Source organism: Microcebus murinus, chromosome 18 (genome assembly GCF_040939455.1).
Source record: "Microcebus murinus isolate Inina chromosome 18, M.murinus_Inina_mat1.0, whole genome shotgun sequence".
Lineage (NCBI taxonomy): Eukaryota > Metazoa > Chordata > Mammalia > Primates > Cheirogaleidae > Microcebus > Microcebus murinus.
Window position 1 is genome coordinate 7,807,342 of NC_134121.1, and position 16,532 is coordinate 7,823,873.

A 16,532-nucleotide genomic window follows, 5' to 3' on the forward strand; every position below is an offset into this window, starting at 1 on the left:
CACATGCTGGGTGACCTTGGGCCTCAGTTTCTTCATCTGTAAAATAGGGACCAGGCACTTGTCTTGAAGCAGTAGCAGAAACGAGCGCCCAGAAGTACTGAGCTGCCCTGCTAGAGAGCAGCCCGGAGGAAGCTGGGGTCTCGCCCCGCCCTGGCGCACGCTGCCCTGCCCGGGTGAGCTGCAACAGGCTCCTTCGTCCGAATGACCCCCGGGAAGGTCCCTTCCCAGGTTAAGTGCCATGTGGGGCGGTGAGAAGACAGGTGTTGGTATCATGTGGGCCCAGGCCCGAGCCCCAGCTCTGCTGTTATCGTTCGTGGCCACCCCAAGATAGTGGCTTTGCCTCCTTGACCTTTCGTTCCTTTCTCCTCGGTGCCACAGTGATGCCACCACTTGGCTCATAAACCCACGGCGAGACGTAAAGGGAAAAGGGGATGTACAGCACTGGGTGTGGGACCTGGCACAGAACTGGCATGCACCCCTCTACTGAGAGCCTTTCCCTGGGAGTAGTCTGGCATGAGAAGTGGTGAGCTCCCTGTCCTGGGAGGCATTCAAACAGAGGCTTGGTAGATTACAGCAGAGAGGATGTGGACTCCAGGTGGCCCAGGGGCCTCGACCCTTCCCTGGCTCACTGTGTGTGACCTTTGGCAAATCCTTTCCAGGCTTCCCGAGGGATTAGGATGCTCCATGACATCATTGTCTGTCGATATTGGACCCTGGAGAAGCTGAGGTTTTAAATGCTTTCACATCTGTGGTTCCGACACTCTCAGCTGGTGCCATTTGCTGCCCTGCTGGGCTGTCCGGCTGGACCCTGCACCTGTGGGTCTGGGTGCTCTGAAGCCCTTGTGGCTGGTGGAGGGGGAGGGATCTTGTCTCTTGCCTCATCCAGGGGCAATGCCCTGGTCACCACGGCAAAGCCCAAGCTCTGCCAGCTCTTGTGTCCGTAGCACCCCCAAGCCGTGGCGAGGAGGCGCCGTCCACGCCCCGGGGCTAGGCCGGCTTCCCGGGCTGCTGCTCTGGGTGTGGCCAGTGTGCGCTTCTTGCCCTCGACCCACTGCAGCCACCTGGTGCTCATGAGGCCCGCGCCTCCTTTGATTGGCTTTAATGAGGCTTCAGGCTTAACAGCCAGAGGGTGGGGAAGGCGTTCAGAGACCTGATGAATGTCGCAGGGGAAAGGGACCTCAGGGTTCATCCAGTTCAACTCCACATGTCACTGAGAAGAGAAACTGAGGCTTAGAGTGGGGAATGGACCCTCCATAGGCCACCGGGGGTGTGGCAGGGCCAGGGAGGCCCAGGGCCATTGAGCATAGTGCTGAGGGGCAGGTGTTTGTTTCAGGAGCCAAGGTGGGCTCTGGGGGGCTGTGGGTGGGCTCAGAGCGGGGAGCCAGGCAGGCTCCCCCATGGAGAGGAGAGCCTGGGACCAGGAGGCCTCTGCTGCCAGCTGACTGTGTGGCCCTGGGACAGCGACTATCCCTCTGGAAAATAGGGGTAGTCATCACCACTCTTCTGTGTTCTCCAGAAAAGGGGCTCCCATACGAGTGTTCACTGGTGCGCCTGGTTATCCTGCTGGGGCTGGTCAGCATGTGTCACCAAGCACACAGGCTCCTCTACCCCAGGAGGCTAGACGTGGCTGTCACTGAGACTAGTCCTCTCTCAGTGACAGGCCCTCAGAGCCAGAGGATGGGCACATTGGTTTGGAGAGTGCCGGGAGCTGGCAGGGACCACAGTCCAGGGATCCTGGGAGGCCTCCCTAATACCCAGAGAACCTTGCCAGGCCTCCTCAGATGGCTTCTTCTTGATCCAGCCAGCCCGAGGGAGCCGTGGGGACACTGAGGTGCTGCCGCCAGGTCTGTCCCCGGCCTGCTGCTGGACGAGGGGTGTTGGGGGCAGGAGAGTAGCTCTGTCTCCATTCCACACCCCCAGGAAGGGAGAGGAGGGCCGGAGCCCATGCCACGGAGGCAGCCACAGCACTCTGGAGCCTCAGTTTCTCCATCTCTGCAAGGGGCTGGTAACTGTGGTCAGGTCTGCTGGGGGCGAATTCTGTCAGCTTTTGTATATGTGAAAAATACGTCTGGTTTTGAAAGATGTTTCCTCCAGGTGTAGGGTTCTATGTTGATGGTTTTTTCCATTTAGTACTTTAAAGATATTGTTCATTGTCTTGTGGCTTGCACTGATTCTGAGGAGACATCTGCTTACTTTGTCCCTCAAGATGCTGCTTTTGAGAGTCTTTCTTTATTACTGATTTTTAAAGTGATTTGATTGTGATATTCTCTGCATAGTTTTCATCCTGTCTCTTCTGCTTGGAAGTCATTGAACTTTTTCAACCTGTGAATTTAGTTTTTATCAAATGTGGGAGTGTTTTGGTATGTTTGTTTTCAATTTTTTTTGTCTCTCCCCTACTCCCAACCGCAGCACTTTCTGAGACTCCAATTATACATACATTGGATAGTTTGAAATTGATCCACAGTTTGCTGATGCTCTGATCATGTTTTTCATTGTCTTTTTCACTGTACGTCATTTTAGATAATTTCTATTGATATGTCTTCAAGTTCACTAATCTTTTCTTCTATAGTGTTGGATCTATTCTGCTTCATATATTTTTCATCCTAAATGTTGCATTTTTCACCTCTTAAGGTTCAATTTTTTGGCTTAAAAATATTTCTTCCACATCTCTCCTTTTTTTGAACAAATAGAATACAGTTATAACTGTTTTCATGTCTTTGTCTACCAGTTCTAACATCTGTGTTGGTTTTTGGTCAATTTTGATTGATTGATTTTTCATGTGGGTCTTATTTTCTTGTTTCTGTGTATATGTGGTAATTTTTAGGTAGATACCAGACATGGTGGGTTTTTTGTTTGTTTGTTTTATTTTTCCTTTAAGTATTTTGGAGCTGTATTTTGGGATGCAGTTAAGTTATTTGGAAACAATCTAATGCTTTTGAGGCTTGCTGTAAAGCTGTGTTAGGCAGAACCAGAGCCAACTTAAGTGTAGGGTAAGAGTTGGCAAACTATGGACCACAGGCCAAATTAAGCCAACTGCTTGCTTTTAAAAATAATAGAACACAATAATTGGCCAACTAAAAATACATAGAAGAAAAAATTAGCCAGGCATGGTGGCGCGTGCCTGTAGTCCCAGCTACTCGAGAGGCTGAGGCAGGAGGATTGCTTGAGCCCAGGAGTTTGAGGTTGCTGTGAGCTAGGCTGACGCCACGGCACTCACTCTAGCCGGGGCAACAAGAGTGAGACTTTGTCTCCAAAATAAATAAATAATAGAACACAGACATACGTTCCTTTATGTCCTATCTGTGGCTGCTTGTGTGCCGCAACAGCAGGTTTGAGTGGCAGCGACAGAGAACATATGGCCTGCAAAGCCTAACATATTTACTTTCTGGCCCTTCATGGAGAAAGCTCGCTTCTGCCTGGTCTGGGACTTGTTGCCCACTCCTTAGGCAGTGTCCTTCTGAGGACTGTCCTGCAGGCCTGTGTGTTAGGAGAGGTTTCCACTCTGGTCCTGCAGGAGCACTGGCAGTTGTTGCAACTGCTCCTCTCCGGGTGGTTCTCTCCCCGGCCGCAGGAGTATCCCCACGCCGGTGCTGCCAGCGTCAGCCGAAGACTCGAAGGAGACGCTCTGCGGGTCTCTGGGGTTCACTCTGTGCAGCTGTCTGCCCCCAGGACTTTGTCTTGCACGTGCAGCTGCCACACTCTGAGCGAGCCCACTGGACTCCAGCAGGGGTGGAGCTTAGGAGTGGTGGGTTTGTTCCCCTGCTCCCAGGGACCACTGGGCTGTGCCACCTGCTGTCCACGGCTTCATAGATTTTGTCCGGGTTTTTCATCGCTCAGGCAGGAGGAGGGTAAAGTCAGTGTCTGTTATCCCATCATGGCTGGAAGTGGAAGTTGAATCCAAGGTCTTGATGGCCGTTGCCCCAACCTTCAAGACAGGCTGCAGCATTCCCTGCCGTGCCCGCGAGCAGCACTGCCACGTCGCTTACTGCTTCCACAGCCTTCTGCCGGCCGGAGGGAAGTGAGAGAGGGGCAGGTGACAGTCCCTGGCGTGTTGCCCAGGGGAGCTGTGGGCCCGGCGCAGTGGGGCTTGGCTGGCGGGATGAGGAGGAGAGCACGTGGTCCCCTGCTGGTGCCACACCTGCGGTAGTCCACTCGCCTCCAGCGACCTGCGCCGGGGGATCGTTACTCTCCCCGTGGGGAAGCCGCCGCCCCTGCCCACGGCCACGCAGCTTCCCAGGATAGCTGGCATGGGAGCCAGATGGGCCAGAGCCCACACGGATGGTGTCTGCCATCAGAGCCAGAGAGCGATGGACCCAGAGATGCGAGACTCTCCTCTGCCCCCTGCATTCTCGGGGCGGGGGGGGGGCGGCGGGGGGGTGAGGCCCAGCAAGGCCCGGGGTGTGTAGATGTGCACCGCGTCACAGGCCCCAGGCTCTGGGGCAGGCTGGCGGCTGTCTGTCCCCCACCCCCTGGAACACATGAGAAGAGAGACTGCGGCCAGTTCTCCCTGAGCCACCTCCAGGGATCTCTGAGCCTGGGAGGGTGCCACAGTGGGACCCTCCCAGAGGGCTTGTCATGTGCAGGTCGGAAACTCTGCCCCTTGCCCGCGTCCCGGGGTCCAGGCCCTGGGGATGCTCTGTTGCCATGGCATCTCCAGAAACGCACAAGTGATACAGGCGCAACCCAGACAGGCCAGAGCCATGACGGAGGAGCCGGGGGCAGCATTTCAGTTGGGATTCGAAGGATGTGTACGAGTTGACTGGGAAGAGACGAAATGGGCCGGCAGGCAGGTGGGGGATCAGCGTGTATGAGAGGTGGTAGGTTGAGGCAGGATGTTTGGGGGAGACGAGCCAGGGCCCCCCAGGAGAGATGCTGCTGCAGAGGTGTGGCCCGCACACCAGGGTCAGAACCAGCCGGGCTCATTTCACCCCACTCCTCCTCCCCAGGCCCCTCCATGGAGGCCTGTCCTGCCCTCCTGCCCCACAAGGGTGCGCCTGCATTGGGAGTGGGTTCTGTGGTTGGCGGAGGGCTAGAAATGGCTGTTGTGGGTGTCAGGAGCCACAGGCCGCCAGCACTTCCTCTCCCAGGCCCATGGGTACGGCGAGACACTCCAGCCGGCCCAGACAGGCCTGCTGGGCACTGGGCAGGGCACAAAAGTCAGGGTCCCTCAGCAGGGATGTCAGGGACAAAGGGCCTTGGACATCTTGTCCACCTTCCTGTTTCATAGATAAGGAAACTGAGACCCAGAGAGGGGTTGCAGCGCACCTGAAGCCTGGCCTAGAGCCCAGGGCGCTGCCTCTGGGGCTGCTCTGCCCTTGCTCAGGGGCCCAGGCTGGGCTGAGGGGGGCTGGAGAGGACACCCCCCAGGGCTCCCTGCCAGCGTGACCGAACGCCTGTCCCTGCACCAGCACTGGCGGCTGGTTTTACTGGGCTTCAGGCCATGTCCGTTGGCAGGTGGCAGCTACAGGTGGGGACTGCCCCTTTGCCCCTCAGACACTGTTCCTCCAGCCCCCAGTTCAAGCCACTCTGGTCCACCCAGGCGACGGAAGTACTCCTGGCCGGACACTGGAGACCCTAACGCACCACCCCGCTGGCTCGAGGGCGCCCCTCCAGGTGGTGCCCTCCCAGCTCTGGGCGGCAGCTTCAGCACCTCTCACGCGGGCTCAGATACCCACCTGTCCCAAGGATACTCTGCGGATTCTGAAACCACCAGAGCAGGGCGGCAGGGACGGAGGAGGCCGGCGAGCGTGGCTGCATGGAGGGGCAGGGATTCGAGATACAGGCGGGAGGCAGCCGGGAGGCAGCCCCGGAAGGGCATGGCGAGGGAGAGGAGCTGTGGCGGGCCAGTCAGGAGGCGAGGGCACTTATTTGGGGGACTTGCACATACCGTACCCCCAGGGAGGCATTTGGGTACAGGAGCCGGCAGAGCATGGGCTGGGCGGGGGCAGGGGCACGCTCAAGCCCAGGGCCCACGTCCTCCCTGCGGCCCCTGCACCGCAGCCCAGCCTGCCTCATGCCTAATGCGGTCCCCTGACACACAGCGGGGCAGAGGTGCTCTAGAGTCCAGCCTCCCTGCTCATCTCCTCCTCAGCTTTGGCCCTGCCCACCACCTCCAAGGGCTGTGTGCGGGCTCAGGGCTCCAGGCTGGCGCTTTCCTCTACGGGGCCAGCTCCATGGTGTTCGAACTGGATAGAACCATAGGGTGAGCCAGGCCCATATCCCCATTTGGCAGATGGGAAAACTGAGGGCCCAGGAGGGGCCGTGGCCTGTCCCAGGTGCCCTGATCCCTGCAGTCTTTTCTGGACCACGCCATCTAATCTGCTGGTGTTCTCGGTTGGTAACAGCTCCCTGAGACCTGCCTTGGGCCAGGCCCCGTGCTGGGCCTGGGCAGGGGCTCTGGTCTAGATGAGTTCACCGTGTCACGGTGAGCTGGGCCACCCAAGCAGATAATTAGACATGGTAGTGAATGCCTCTGTGCCTCAGTTTCCTCATCTATAACATGAGAAAAAGAACCACTTCCTCATGGTGTGTTGGAGGACCAAACAAGGTAACGGTTGCCAAGGCTTGTTATAAACATCAGGGAGCTCGAGGGCCGGGGCTGGCTCCTGTCTCTCGAACAGAAGTTTCTCTGGGTGAGGCGCAGGGCCTGGGTTCTAGCCTCAGTCACTGGCTCTGGTCTCAGCTTCCCATCACAAAATGGGAAGGGCATGACGGGACACAAAGGCGGCCAAGAAACCTCCATGGCTCTGTGGATAGGCCAAGCTGTGGGTGTTGCCTGGGGAGCGCCCTGCACCCCCTGGTCCCCAGCATCAGCTGGCACCTGTTGTGGAGCCCTCCTTTGACCACCCCCAGGCACTGAGCGCAGTGCCTGGGGAGAGCCAGCACTCAGCCACAGACCTCATGGAGGGACCCCCCTGGAGGCAGGCCCCAGTGGACACTACCTAGCAGCAGATGGTCCCTGGATCAGGTACCCTGCCTGGCCAAGGACAACGTGGTGAGCGTCCTGCTGGGCACATTCCTGTCTGCTCTGCCCTGGAACCTTCTGGAAGGAGTGGGAGGGCTGCATCCTGATTAGGCTTCTGTCCAGGGTGGCGCAGGAAGCTGTTTGCCTGCCTAGGAGGGGCTTATTTGAGGGGATCCCAGGGCTGGAGTGGCTTTGGGGCTGTGGGATTCCAGGCAAGGAGGCCTCTGCCACCCCCATCCCCGCCCCAGGGTCTCAACACCCTTGACTGGAGGTGAAATCCAAGGTCATTGTGAGCTCACCCAGCCCACACTGTGTGTCCTCTGCCCTCTCACCCACACCCTCCCTCAGGCACTCTGGCCTTGCTTGAACATCTCCTGGGTCACTCCCTTTCAAGACCCCTCCCTGCCTGACAGCCCCAGGGGGGCAGAAAGTGCTTCCTCACCTGGTGCAGACACTTGCCTCCCGTCGGTTTACCCTGCCTCGACTGTACCCACTCCGTCTGCCCCACTCAGACAGCCCTTTGGAGACCACACCTCCACTCTGGACAGCGTCTACCAGCCCCTGCAAGACTAAACGTCCAAGGGAAGGGGCTGGAGACTGCCCCTGGCCTGGCCTGGGGATGGGTCCAGGCCCTGCCCCAACTTGCTTTGTGGCCTCCAGCCAGCCTTACAACTTCACTGGGCCTCAGTTTACCCAGTTACATGCTAGGCTCTCACCACCATGGTGCATGCAAGAGGTTGGAGGAGTTGGACCGAGAAGACCTGTACATTTCAACGTGCGAGGCTGATTGTGGCAAAAAGCAGCAGATGGGTGTCCCTGAGCCCCTCCTCCTGGGTAGGGCCCTCCACAGGTGCTGCTATGTTTGGGCGAGCTTGGTTCTCCCACGGACCCTGTGTGCCGGCCCAGAGGAAACAGGTGTTTCGCTCAGGGTCACACAGTGAATCCAGGGCAGGGTAGGCACGGAGCCCTCCCCTGCTCGGGGTTTGGGCTTTGGTGCCAGACAAGCAGCGGGTGTCAACAGCGGCCTGATGGGCCCGCAGGGGCCCGCCTGGTGAGCTCACTGTGGGGTGTGCAGACACGTCCCCAGCAGGCTCCAGGCTGCCTCCGTCACCCTGTGTCTACGGATCCCTCTTGGCGGGGGTGGGGGCTGAGCTCTGCTCCCTGGCCAGCCTGGGTAGGCTCTGGCCTGACTCTGCCCCCAGCTCGCTGTGTGGCTTAGGGCACATCCTTGGCTTCTCCAGGTACTTCCCAGACCCGGGACGGGGTGCGGAGGCCAAGAGTGGGGGCGGGGCAGCCCAGACAGCGGGACTTGTGTCTGCATCAGCAGCGTCGGGCAGCTGTGACCAGGCGTGATGACTCCTCTGCTTTGCTGCCAGTGGACAGGGAGGGGACAGGGTGAAAGAGATCAAGGCACAGGAACAACCACGCCATTGCTCTGTCCTGTCCCTGTGCCTGCTCCGCCTCGTGCCTTCACTCCCCGGGCCCTGCCCCAGTGCTGGGCTGGGTTGGGCTGGGGAGGTGTACTCTGACCTCTGGGGCACCACCCTGAGCCAGGTCCAGCTTGCTGTGGGGACAGATGTGGTCAGGTGACAGTAAGAAGACACGTGTGGGTTTGTGCTCTATCTAGACCAAACAGCAGTGGTGGCAGCAAGGAGGCTGACAAAGTCCACCCCAGCCCAGGGACGCAGGGGAGGCCCCGGTGAGCGGCCACGCTGGCTGCTGCCCTCTGCCCTGGCTGTGGACACATCGGGTTCATCTCAGCATCCCAGCTGTTGCCAGGAGGGCAGTGTGTAGCTGGCCCCGGCGTGGGAAGGCTGACACAAGACCCCAGGCTGAGCCTGGGCTGGGATGGCAGCTAGAACTAAAGGGCCAGAGAGGCCCATGGCTCTCAGTCCCAGGTCCCTGCCCTGAAGCTGCCAGCAGCGGGGTAGGGTGGGCATCCCCCAGAGGGTGGCGGCGTGGGAGGGCTGTGTGTCCTGTTGGGGCACCCTGTCCCCACGGCTGCGCTATCTGATGGGGGTCCCGGTCTCTCTTCCTGCTCCCAGGTGATAGCCGTGGTCATGGACATGTTCACCGATGTGGACATCTTCAAGGACCTGCTTGACGCTGGCTTCAAGAGAAAGGTAGCCGTGTACATCATCGTGGACGAGAGTAACGTCAAGTACTTCCTGCACATGTGTGAGCGGGCCCGCATGCACCTGGGGCACCTCAAGGTGAGTAGGCTTCCTGCTTGTCTGGGTAGCCGGAGGGCAGGGGTCATTCAGTCAATCAATAAACACTTTGAGTGCCTGCCTACTCTGGATGGAGCCCTGTGCCAGGCACACAAAGTTCAATAATCCTAGAGCCTCCTGCTTGAATGCCTCGAGGGACAGGATACTCACTGCCTCCAATGGGCAGAGATAAGATAAACCTTGATTAAGTGCCTGCAGACCAGCTGCTGGAGCTCACTCCAGTTGCCATATCGTGGGGTATTTCAAAGCAGCTCCTGCCACACCGGTTACCCGTATGCTTGCATACCTCTGGTGTCAGGAAGCTCCATACCTCCTCAGGGAGCGCATGGCTCATCTATCTGGACAGCTCCAACTCCTAGGAAGTCTTTAGGCTAAGCCAAAATCTGCCTCCTCAGAATGTCCACCTGCTAGTTTAGCATCTGGTCCGATAGAAGAAGCTCCCCCAGGCTGGGTCAGGGAAGGCTTCCTTGATGGCTGCGGAGTTGAAATGCATTTGAGGTGCAAGAGCAGAGTGGAAAGGACCTTCAGGGTGGGGGACACCATGGAGCAGAGGTGGAAGGGAGAAGCCTGCCGGCGGGGTTGGCGGGGGTGGGGGGCTCTGGGATTCTCAGCGCTGCTTTGCCGTGTGTCCTTGTGCAAGGTAGCCTGCTCTCTGTCCAGGATCTCAGTGGTGCAGTGGAGCGGCAGGTGAGCCGGGTGGCTGCGCCCATATACCTAGATGCTGTGGCATTTGGTGCCTTGCTTTGGGGCAGGGGACCCTCCTTCCACCAGCCATTGCTTGGCACCTGCTGTGTGCAGAGCCTTTCCCTGAGCGTGGCACAGTGTGGATGATGGCAGCCAGTGCTTCTGCAGCATTTGCCACGCGCCTGTCCTCGGCAGTTTACCTGGGTTCGTCACAGTCCAGTGAGATAGGGCAGTGGCTCCCATTTTGCAGATGAGGAAATAGAGCCACGTGCCCAGGTGCCACTGCTAGTTAAGCTAAGAGGGGTGGGGGCCCAGCACCCATGTCTGACAGCTCAGAATTCCTCGGGGTTTGGGCCTGTGATGCCAACAAGGATCGCAGGAAAAGGGATGACGTGGGCTGGTTAACAAGGGCCGGGCTCTGCGCCTGTAATTTGTTGGCACTCCCCCCCCCCAGTCCTTTCAAGTGGGCTCGAGCACTCTAAGGCGAGTCTCTAGCTCCTGGGACATTTTTATGTGGTCTCCTTGTTAGGTTGACCCCAAGCTCCACGCCCACCCACCTCACTACCTGACGTGTAATTAGTGCCAGGAATCGACTCTGGTGGCTGACAGCTCATGCCCGAGAGAGGCACAGTGAGGAAAAGGCCACTTCCGAAACGTGACCACAGAAGCCCTGGCCTGTGGCAGCAGATCAGAACCCTCAGGGCCGTTTGTCCAGTCCTCGCCCTGCCTGCAAAGAAGCCCGGCAGGGCTCGCCGCCGCCACCGTGCACCTGCCGCGCCCGGCCCAGCGTGAGGACGCGGTGGGGAGTGGGCCTGTTGGTGCGGGGCGGGGCCCTGACCCGGTACTGGCTGCTGCGTAGGCCGCGTCCTGCCAGCGCCCGGCTCCTGTCAGCAGAGGGCCCTGGCTGGCCTCCACTTGAGGTTTCCTGAGCTCCCAGGAAGGAGGAGGTGGGTTGGGCGGGATGGGGGTGGGCTGTGGGCTCCTGCCCCATGGCTTTGTGGGGGCCTGGAATGCCAGGGCTGGAAAGGGCCGTGAGGCCATCCAGATGAGGCTCTCACAGGACAGATGGGGAAACTGAGGTTGGAGGGAGGCCGTGACTTGCCTAAAGCCACTCCTGCCAAGTTAGGGCTGAACCTAAAAGCCAGTAGTGAGAAATTGTATCCGATGAGGGCGGTACAGACCCCCGGAGCAAGACGTCCCTGGGCGGAGGCCACCCCTGCCGGCACAGGATGCCCTGGACTGCCCACCGGCTCCCTGGCCACTGGCCCACTGTGGGACTTGGGCATGGGCTGGCCTCTCCTGGGCGGCTCCAGCACCACATGGCCATAATGATGCCTCATGGGGTTGTTTGAGGATGGAATTGAAGGAGACAGAGGTGTAAAAGTGCTCTGCACGCAGAGGGTAGTCGTGCGGCTGCTGGCAGTAGCGATAGATTAGAGACCCCAGACCCCAGGCTGGGGCAGAGGCTGGGTGTGAGTCCTTCCCCTTTCTACCCCCGCCCTTTGGCTGGCCCATGACCACGCGGGGCAGGGGGAGGGCAGCTCTCAACTGCGGGTCCCTGGCCTAGCCTGCCTCCCTCTCCAGGGAAGGTGGCAGGGTCTGCAGGGTGACATACCCAGGAGCCAGACGCCTTCATGGGAAAGTGACCCGGCTTCCTCATTCTCAGCTCTGAACCTGCCACCTCTGCAGCCCTGACAGCCCTGGGCGGGAGGCCAGAGGCTCCTGTGGACCCAGCCCTGGCCTAGTGTCACCTTGCTCAGGGCCTGCTTGCCTGGCCGACCTCCCTGCCCGTGGGCTGGCTGGGCCCAGACCTGTCTCCGAAGCACTTCCTTCGCCACTGATCCCGGGGCCCGCCCTTGGCCAGCTGCCACCCCTCCTCAGCTCTGCGCCGACCTGCCTCGGATCCTTTGGGCTGAAGGTGCAGGTTGTGCCTGGCAGGGTCATCCTTGTGACCACAGAGGTATTGGGTGCCAGTTCAGGGGTGACACCATGAGCCAAGCCTGTGTGCCAGCTCTGCCCGGGGAGCTTGGGCAGAATCACTGAGTCTTTCTGGGCCTCTGTTGTCTTGTATAAAAACGGGGATATTGTCATTGATCTGGCAGGGCTGCTGTGACGAGTGAAGACCACGTGTAGGAGGGCTCCCTTCCGTCCTGACTGGGTGGGGATGGGCCGGCCCCTCCCGCGAGACCCGCTCTGCTCTAAGTGCCGCAAGGCTTCCCTTTCCCTCCGCACGGGGTCTGGCTGGGGTCCACCCCCTTGGCTCCTTCCTGCTAGCGTTGAGCCCACACCGTCACATTCAGGAGATGGCAGCGTGTTGCTTGGGCCGAGCCCACTCCCGGTCCCTGGGTGAGGTGGGGGCAACGTGCCACCAGCATCTCCCCAGCTGTGAAGCTCCCAGCCATCCCTGAGCACCTGCTGGCTCAGCCGGCTCCAGCCGGCTCTTCAGGTGGGAGTAAGGGCAGGGTCACCCCACATTACAGATGGGGAGCAGACCTGGGAAGAGGGCCTAGCCTTCCACCCCCACCCCCCAGGGTCACATGCAGGCTGCATGACTTGGCTGCATTTGGGGGTGACACTTGGTGTGGAGGGATATGCCCGAGCCAACGAGAGCCGGGCTGGGCCTCGGGGCTCACGGCTTAGGACCAAACAGGACCATGGATGCCTGGCCCATCTGAAAAGCTAGTCGGTTTGTGCAGCCAAACAGGAAAAACCAGCAGCCCCTGGGCGAAGCCAGACCTATTTCTGAGGAACAAAGAACGTCAGCTGGGATGGCGTGGGAAGGGACGTGGTGAAGATGTGAGGACCAGCGGCAGCTGGGTCTCATGGTGGACGGCCTGGCCCAGCCCATCGGTGGCCGGGGCTCCCCCTCCCTGGGCCTGCCCGGGTGCTGCCTTCTCTGGTCCGGGCCTCGGGGTTTAGGGAGGGCCTCTCGACCAGGGCGGTTTGCCCTGCTGAGGGACATTTGGCCATGTCCAGAGACATTTTTAATTGTCACAACTCGGGGGTACTCCCGGCATGTGGTGGGTAGAGGCCAAGGATGTCGTTCAACATTCTACAGTGCACGGGGCAGGTCCCACCACATGTCATGCCCTGGCCGAGCAGCCCTGTCCCCTCAGGCAAGGAAGGGCCCTGGAGCCAGGCTGGCTCAGCCCTGCCCTGTCCCTGCCGTCAGATCCCCTCTGTCCCCGTCACATCCCTTAGGCCACAGGCAGTTTACAAAAGGCTCCCCATCCCAACTGCACGTAGCCCAAGGAAGCCAGGGTGAGTGCGGACTGCCCTGCGCACCTATGGAGGTTCACAGAATGAGACGAGCCCTTAGAGGAGAGCAGAGGCCGGCTGGGGCCCAGCACGACAGAGACTCGGGCTCCTGCCTCTCCCATCCACCTGTGTCCCCTGTGTTCCTCACACCTGGCTTTTCCTGGCCTGACCTCTGTTCAGCTCAGGCCTGGTCAGGGTGCATCTTTGGGCCTCCCTACTGCTCCTCCAGCCCAGGAGATGCTGGAGAGTGGGCGGTGAGGACCCACCGTGGTGCCGCTGGAGCCCTGGCCTTGGGTCTGGGCTGGGCCCAGCTCGCTGGGGGAGCGTGGGCAAGTCACTTCCCTCCCTGAGTCCACCTGGCCATCCACTGAGTAGGGCCAACAATCCTGGCCTCCCTGAGGGTCCATGCCATCCCAGATTTTTCTGGTCCTCTGCCTTGGTCTTCCATAGCCAGCTGTGCCAGCTCAGGTTCGTGGGGTGCCCACCGAAGGCCAGGCACCTGCCTGAGTGGGTCCCCCCTGCACCGAGGCTTCATCAGTCCTCACAGCAGCCCTGTGGCCCAAAGGTGGGCAGGCCCATTTCACAGATAGGAAAACTGAGGTATGGAAAGGCCTAGTTGGCATCCATTTGGCACCAGGGCTAGAGCCATGTTTGACTGGAGCTCAAGAATGCCTGGACCCACCGTGCTCCAGCGGGCCCTGGCCTCAGTCCCCTTTGCCCCACACCGGCCCAGGCCTAGATGCCAGTGGGCTCAGTACAGGGTCAGGTCACGTGTCCTTAGGCACAGGAGGCTAGGGGATTCCGGGCAGGGTGTGGCAGTTTGCCCGAGCCCTGGTGCCCACCGCCTTGCCCACACACACTGAGAGCAGATGAGGCGCCGCCCAGACGCCCTCCCTGCCCTGGCTTGCCCCTGACGTCCTCTTACATACGAGGAAGCTGGGGCATCGGGGGTCCAAGGGCTTGCCCAGGGCACCCCACTTGGGCCAGCCTGGTGTCCCTCCACCCCATCCACCCATCCTGTGCTGGGGGTGCCCCAGGAGCTGAGAGACAATGCGGCTTTGTGGAACCTCACCTCTGCTCACGCGAGCCCAGCCCCCGAGACGTTACCTCATCCGGGCCAGGCCCCGTGGGGTGGGGCCGCCCTGGAACGAGCTGGGGAGCAGGCCAGGAGGCAACGGGTGGGCCCTGCCACAAACCCCTACCTGCTGCTGAGCCCCAGGGGGGTGGCCCAAGAATTCCCGAGAGTGCAGACGGGGAAACTAAGGCCCAGAAAGGTCCAGAGCCTTGCTTAGGGTCACAGGGCGATCAGCGGCACAGCGAGCTGAGTCAGCCTGAGGTGGAAGTGGTGACTTTCTGAGCCCTTCACCAGGACAAGGGGTGGGTGGGGACAGACACCAGGGAGAGGAGTGTAGAGGCTCTGGCTGGTCTCCCAGGCTGAGGAGGGGCCTGTGGCCAGGCCAGGAGCCCGCAGAGGCCGAGGAGCCTCGCTGTGGTCGGGCTCGGGTGACAGGGAAGGCTCACACCCCCTCCAAGATCTTTGTCTGATTTCTTGTCCTGAGCGTGCTCTGTGTTGGGTACAAAGTCACGAGCACTAATTGCTCTGGGCCGTGGCCAGCTTCCTGCTGAGCTGGCTGTGGGACAGGCAGCCTGTGCAGAGCGGCCCTGGGAGCAGAAGCTGGCGCCCACGACAAGGCGACCATTCACCCCACAGTGGGCATGTGGGGACTCGGGGACTCACCCCGGGCCACGCCCACCAGCCTCCGTGGGTGCTGTCCCGGGCGCCCCAGCCACAGGGCTCTGAGACAGAAGGGACTGAGGGGCAGGAGCTGGAGGACGGCGGGAGGCCCCCTCGCCCATGGCAGCCTCCCCCTTCGTTTCGCGGGTCCTCCCCCCCAGACGCAGGAAGCTCCGCTCCTGAGATGCAGGTCCAGCCCCGCCCGCCACTCTGCTCTAAATTCTCGCCTCCCCACGTCCGTGGCCAGGCCCGGGCCGTTCAGCAGGTGCGGGTCCTGTCCGCAGCAACCCGCCCAGCCCGCTCTGCAGCTGCGTCGCCTACCCCTCCTCCAGGTGCTCTCCTGTGCGGGGCCTGTGTGTCCCTCGCCCGAAATGCTCACCCTCCTCCCACGCCGGCCCACGCCATCCTTTCTCGGGAGCCTCCCCTGCCAGCCCTTGAGCCTCGGGCCGCTCCTCTGTGGTCCAGGGCACTCCCAGTTGTTTTTGTTTACTCGCCTGCCTCCCCCTCACCTCCAAGGTGGGGTCCTTGTCACAGTCATCCCTGTGTGACAGCTGTGGGCCTCGGCAGGGCTCGATGAACGAGTGGGCAGTTACAAGCTGGGGCCAGTGAGTGGGTGAGGGGACACGGGTAAGTCACAGCTCAGTCTGACAAAGAACATGTCACTGCTGAGAGCTCAAAGCTGGCACAGAGCCTCTCCAGAAGGAGTGAGACTCCCGTCACAGGAGGCATGCAAGCAGACCAGTCAGGATGCCACTGAGCGGGTTCTTGCCCTGAGCAGGTGTCAGAATCCCTGGGGCTTATGTTAAAACTGAAAATCCCAGCTGACCACAGGCCTCTTGAGTCAGACTTTGAGGGTGCCCAGGAGCCTACATTTCCCACAGTGTGCTGGTGCCAGTTGGACCGGATGAGCCCCAGGTCTCCTTCCCACCTTAGGGTCTACTTTGCATGCCCTCCGCCATTCCTCAGAAGCCGGTCTCAGCCCGGCTTGCCTTGCCCTTCCCGGGGTCTGCCGTGCCCAGCACTGGCCTCTCCTGCGTGCCCGTCCCCAGAGCGGGGTGGGGGCGCACCCCAGCCTGCAGCACCAGAGCCTCTGCACTGGGGGAGAGGTCCTTTCCACAGCAGCGACCTGGCCTTGGAGCCGAGGTGCTTGGTGGCCCGCTGTGCTGCTCCTGCCCGGGAGCCCTGTCCTCTCTCTGGTCCATGGTCACCGTTGCCGTGGTCTCCGAGAGCCTTCTTGGCTCGCTCCCGGGCCGGACAGTGCAAGCTTGGTGAAGACTCAAACCTGACCCCTTACTGAGCCTGTCCTGGGTGCCAGGCAGGGTCCTGGCCACAGGGAAGGAAGAGAGTTTGCTATGAGCCCTGCCGTGGAGCGCAGAGCCCAGCGGGGACAATGAGCTGGGTGTCGAGACGAATGTGGGGGGGCCAGGCAGCCACTCGTCCTGGAAGGCCACACACTTGCCAGCGTGAGGCCCAGGTTCCTCGGGGCAGGCACCCTTCCTGCGTCCCTTCCCCACCCCGTTCCCAGCTGCACAGCCCCCCAGCCGTCCATGGGGCATTTCTATTATGAAGTGCGTGAACATCACCTCCCACTCAGGACCTTGCCACAGCCCCCACCCCCCAGCCACGGTTCCAGCCTGGCGTGGCCGGGCAAGTCTCACCC

The 16,532-nt window shown here is 60.7% G+C and overlaps 2 protein-coding genes across 3 annotated transcripts in view; one reads left to right on the forward strand and one right to left on the reverse strand.

The window, feature by feature from the left end:
- SLC5A10 (solute carrier family 5 member 10) overlaps positions 1–16,532 on the reverse strand; it is a 62,036-nt gene that overhangs the window by 21,156 nt on the left and 24,348 nt on the right. The window lies entirely within an intron of this gene.
- FAM83G (family with sequence similarity 83 member G) overlaps positions 1–16,532 on the forward strand; it is a 31,226-nt gene that overhangs the window by 5,513 nt on the left and 9,181 nt on the right. The window contains exon 2 of the mRNA XM_012747979.3: positions 9,010–9,177. Coding sequence (XP_012603433.2) covers positions 9,010–9,177 — 168 coding nt within the window. The remainder of the gene's footprint in view (positions 1–9,009; positions 9,178–16,532) is intronic.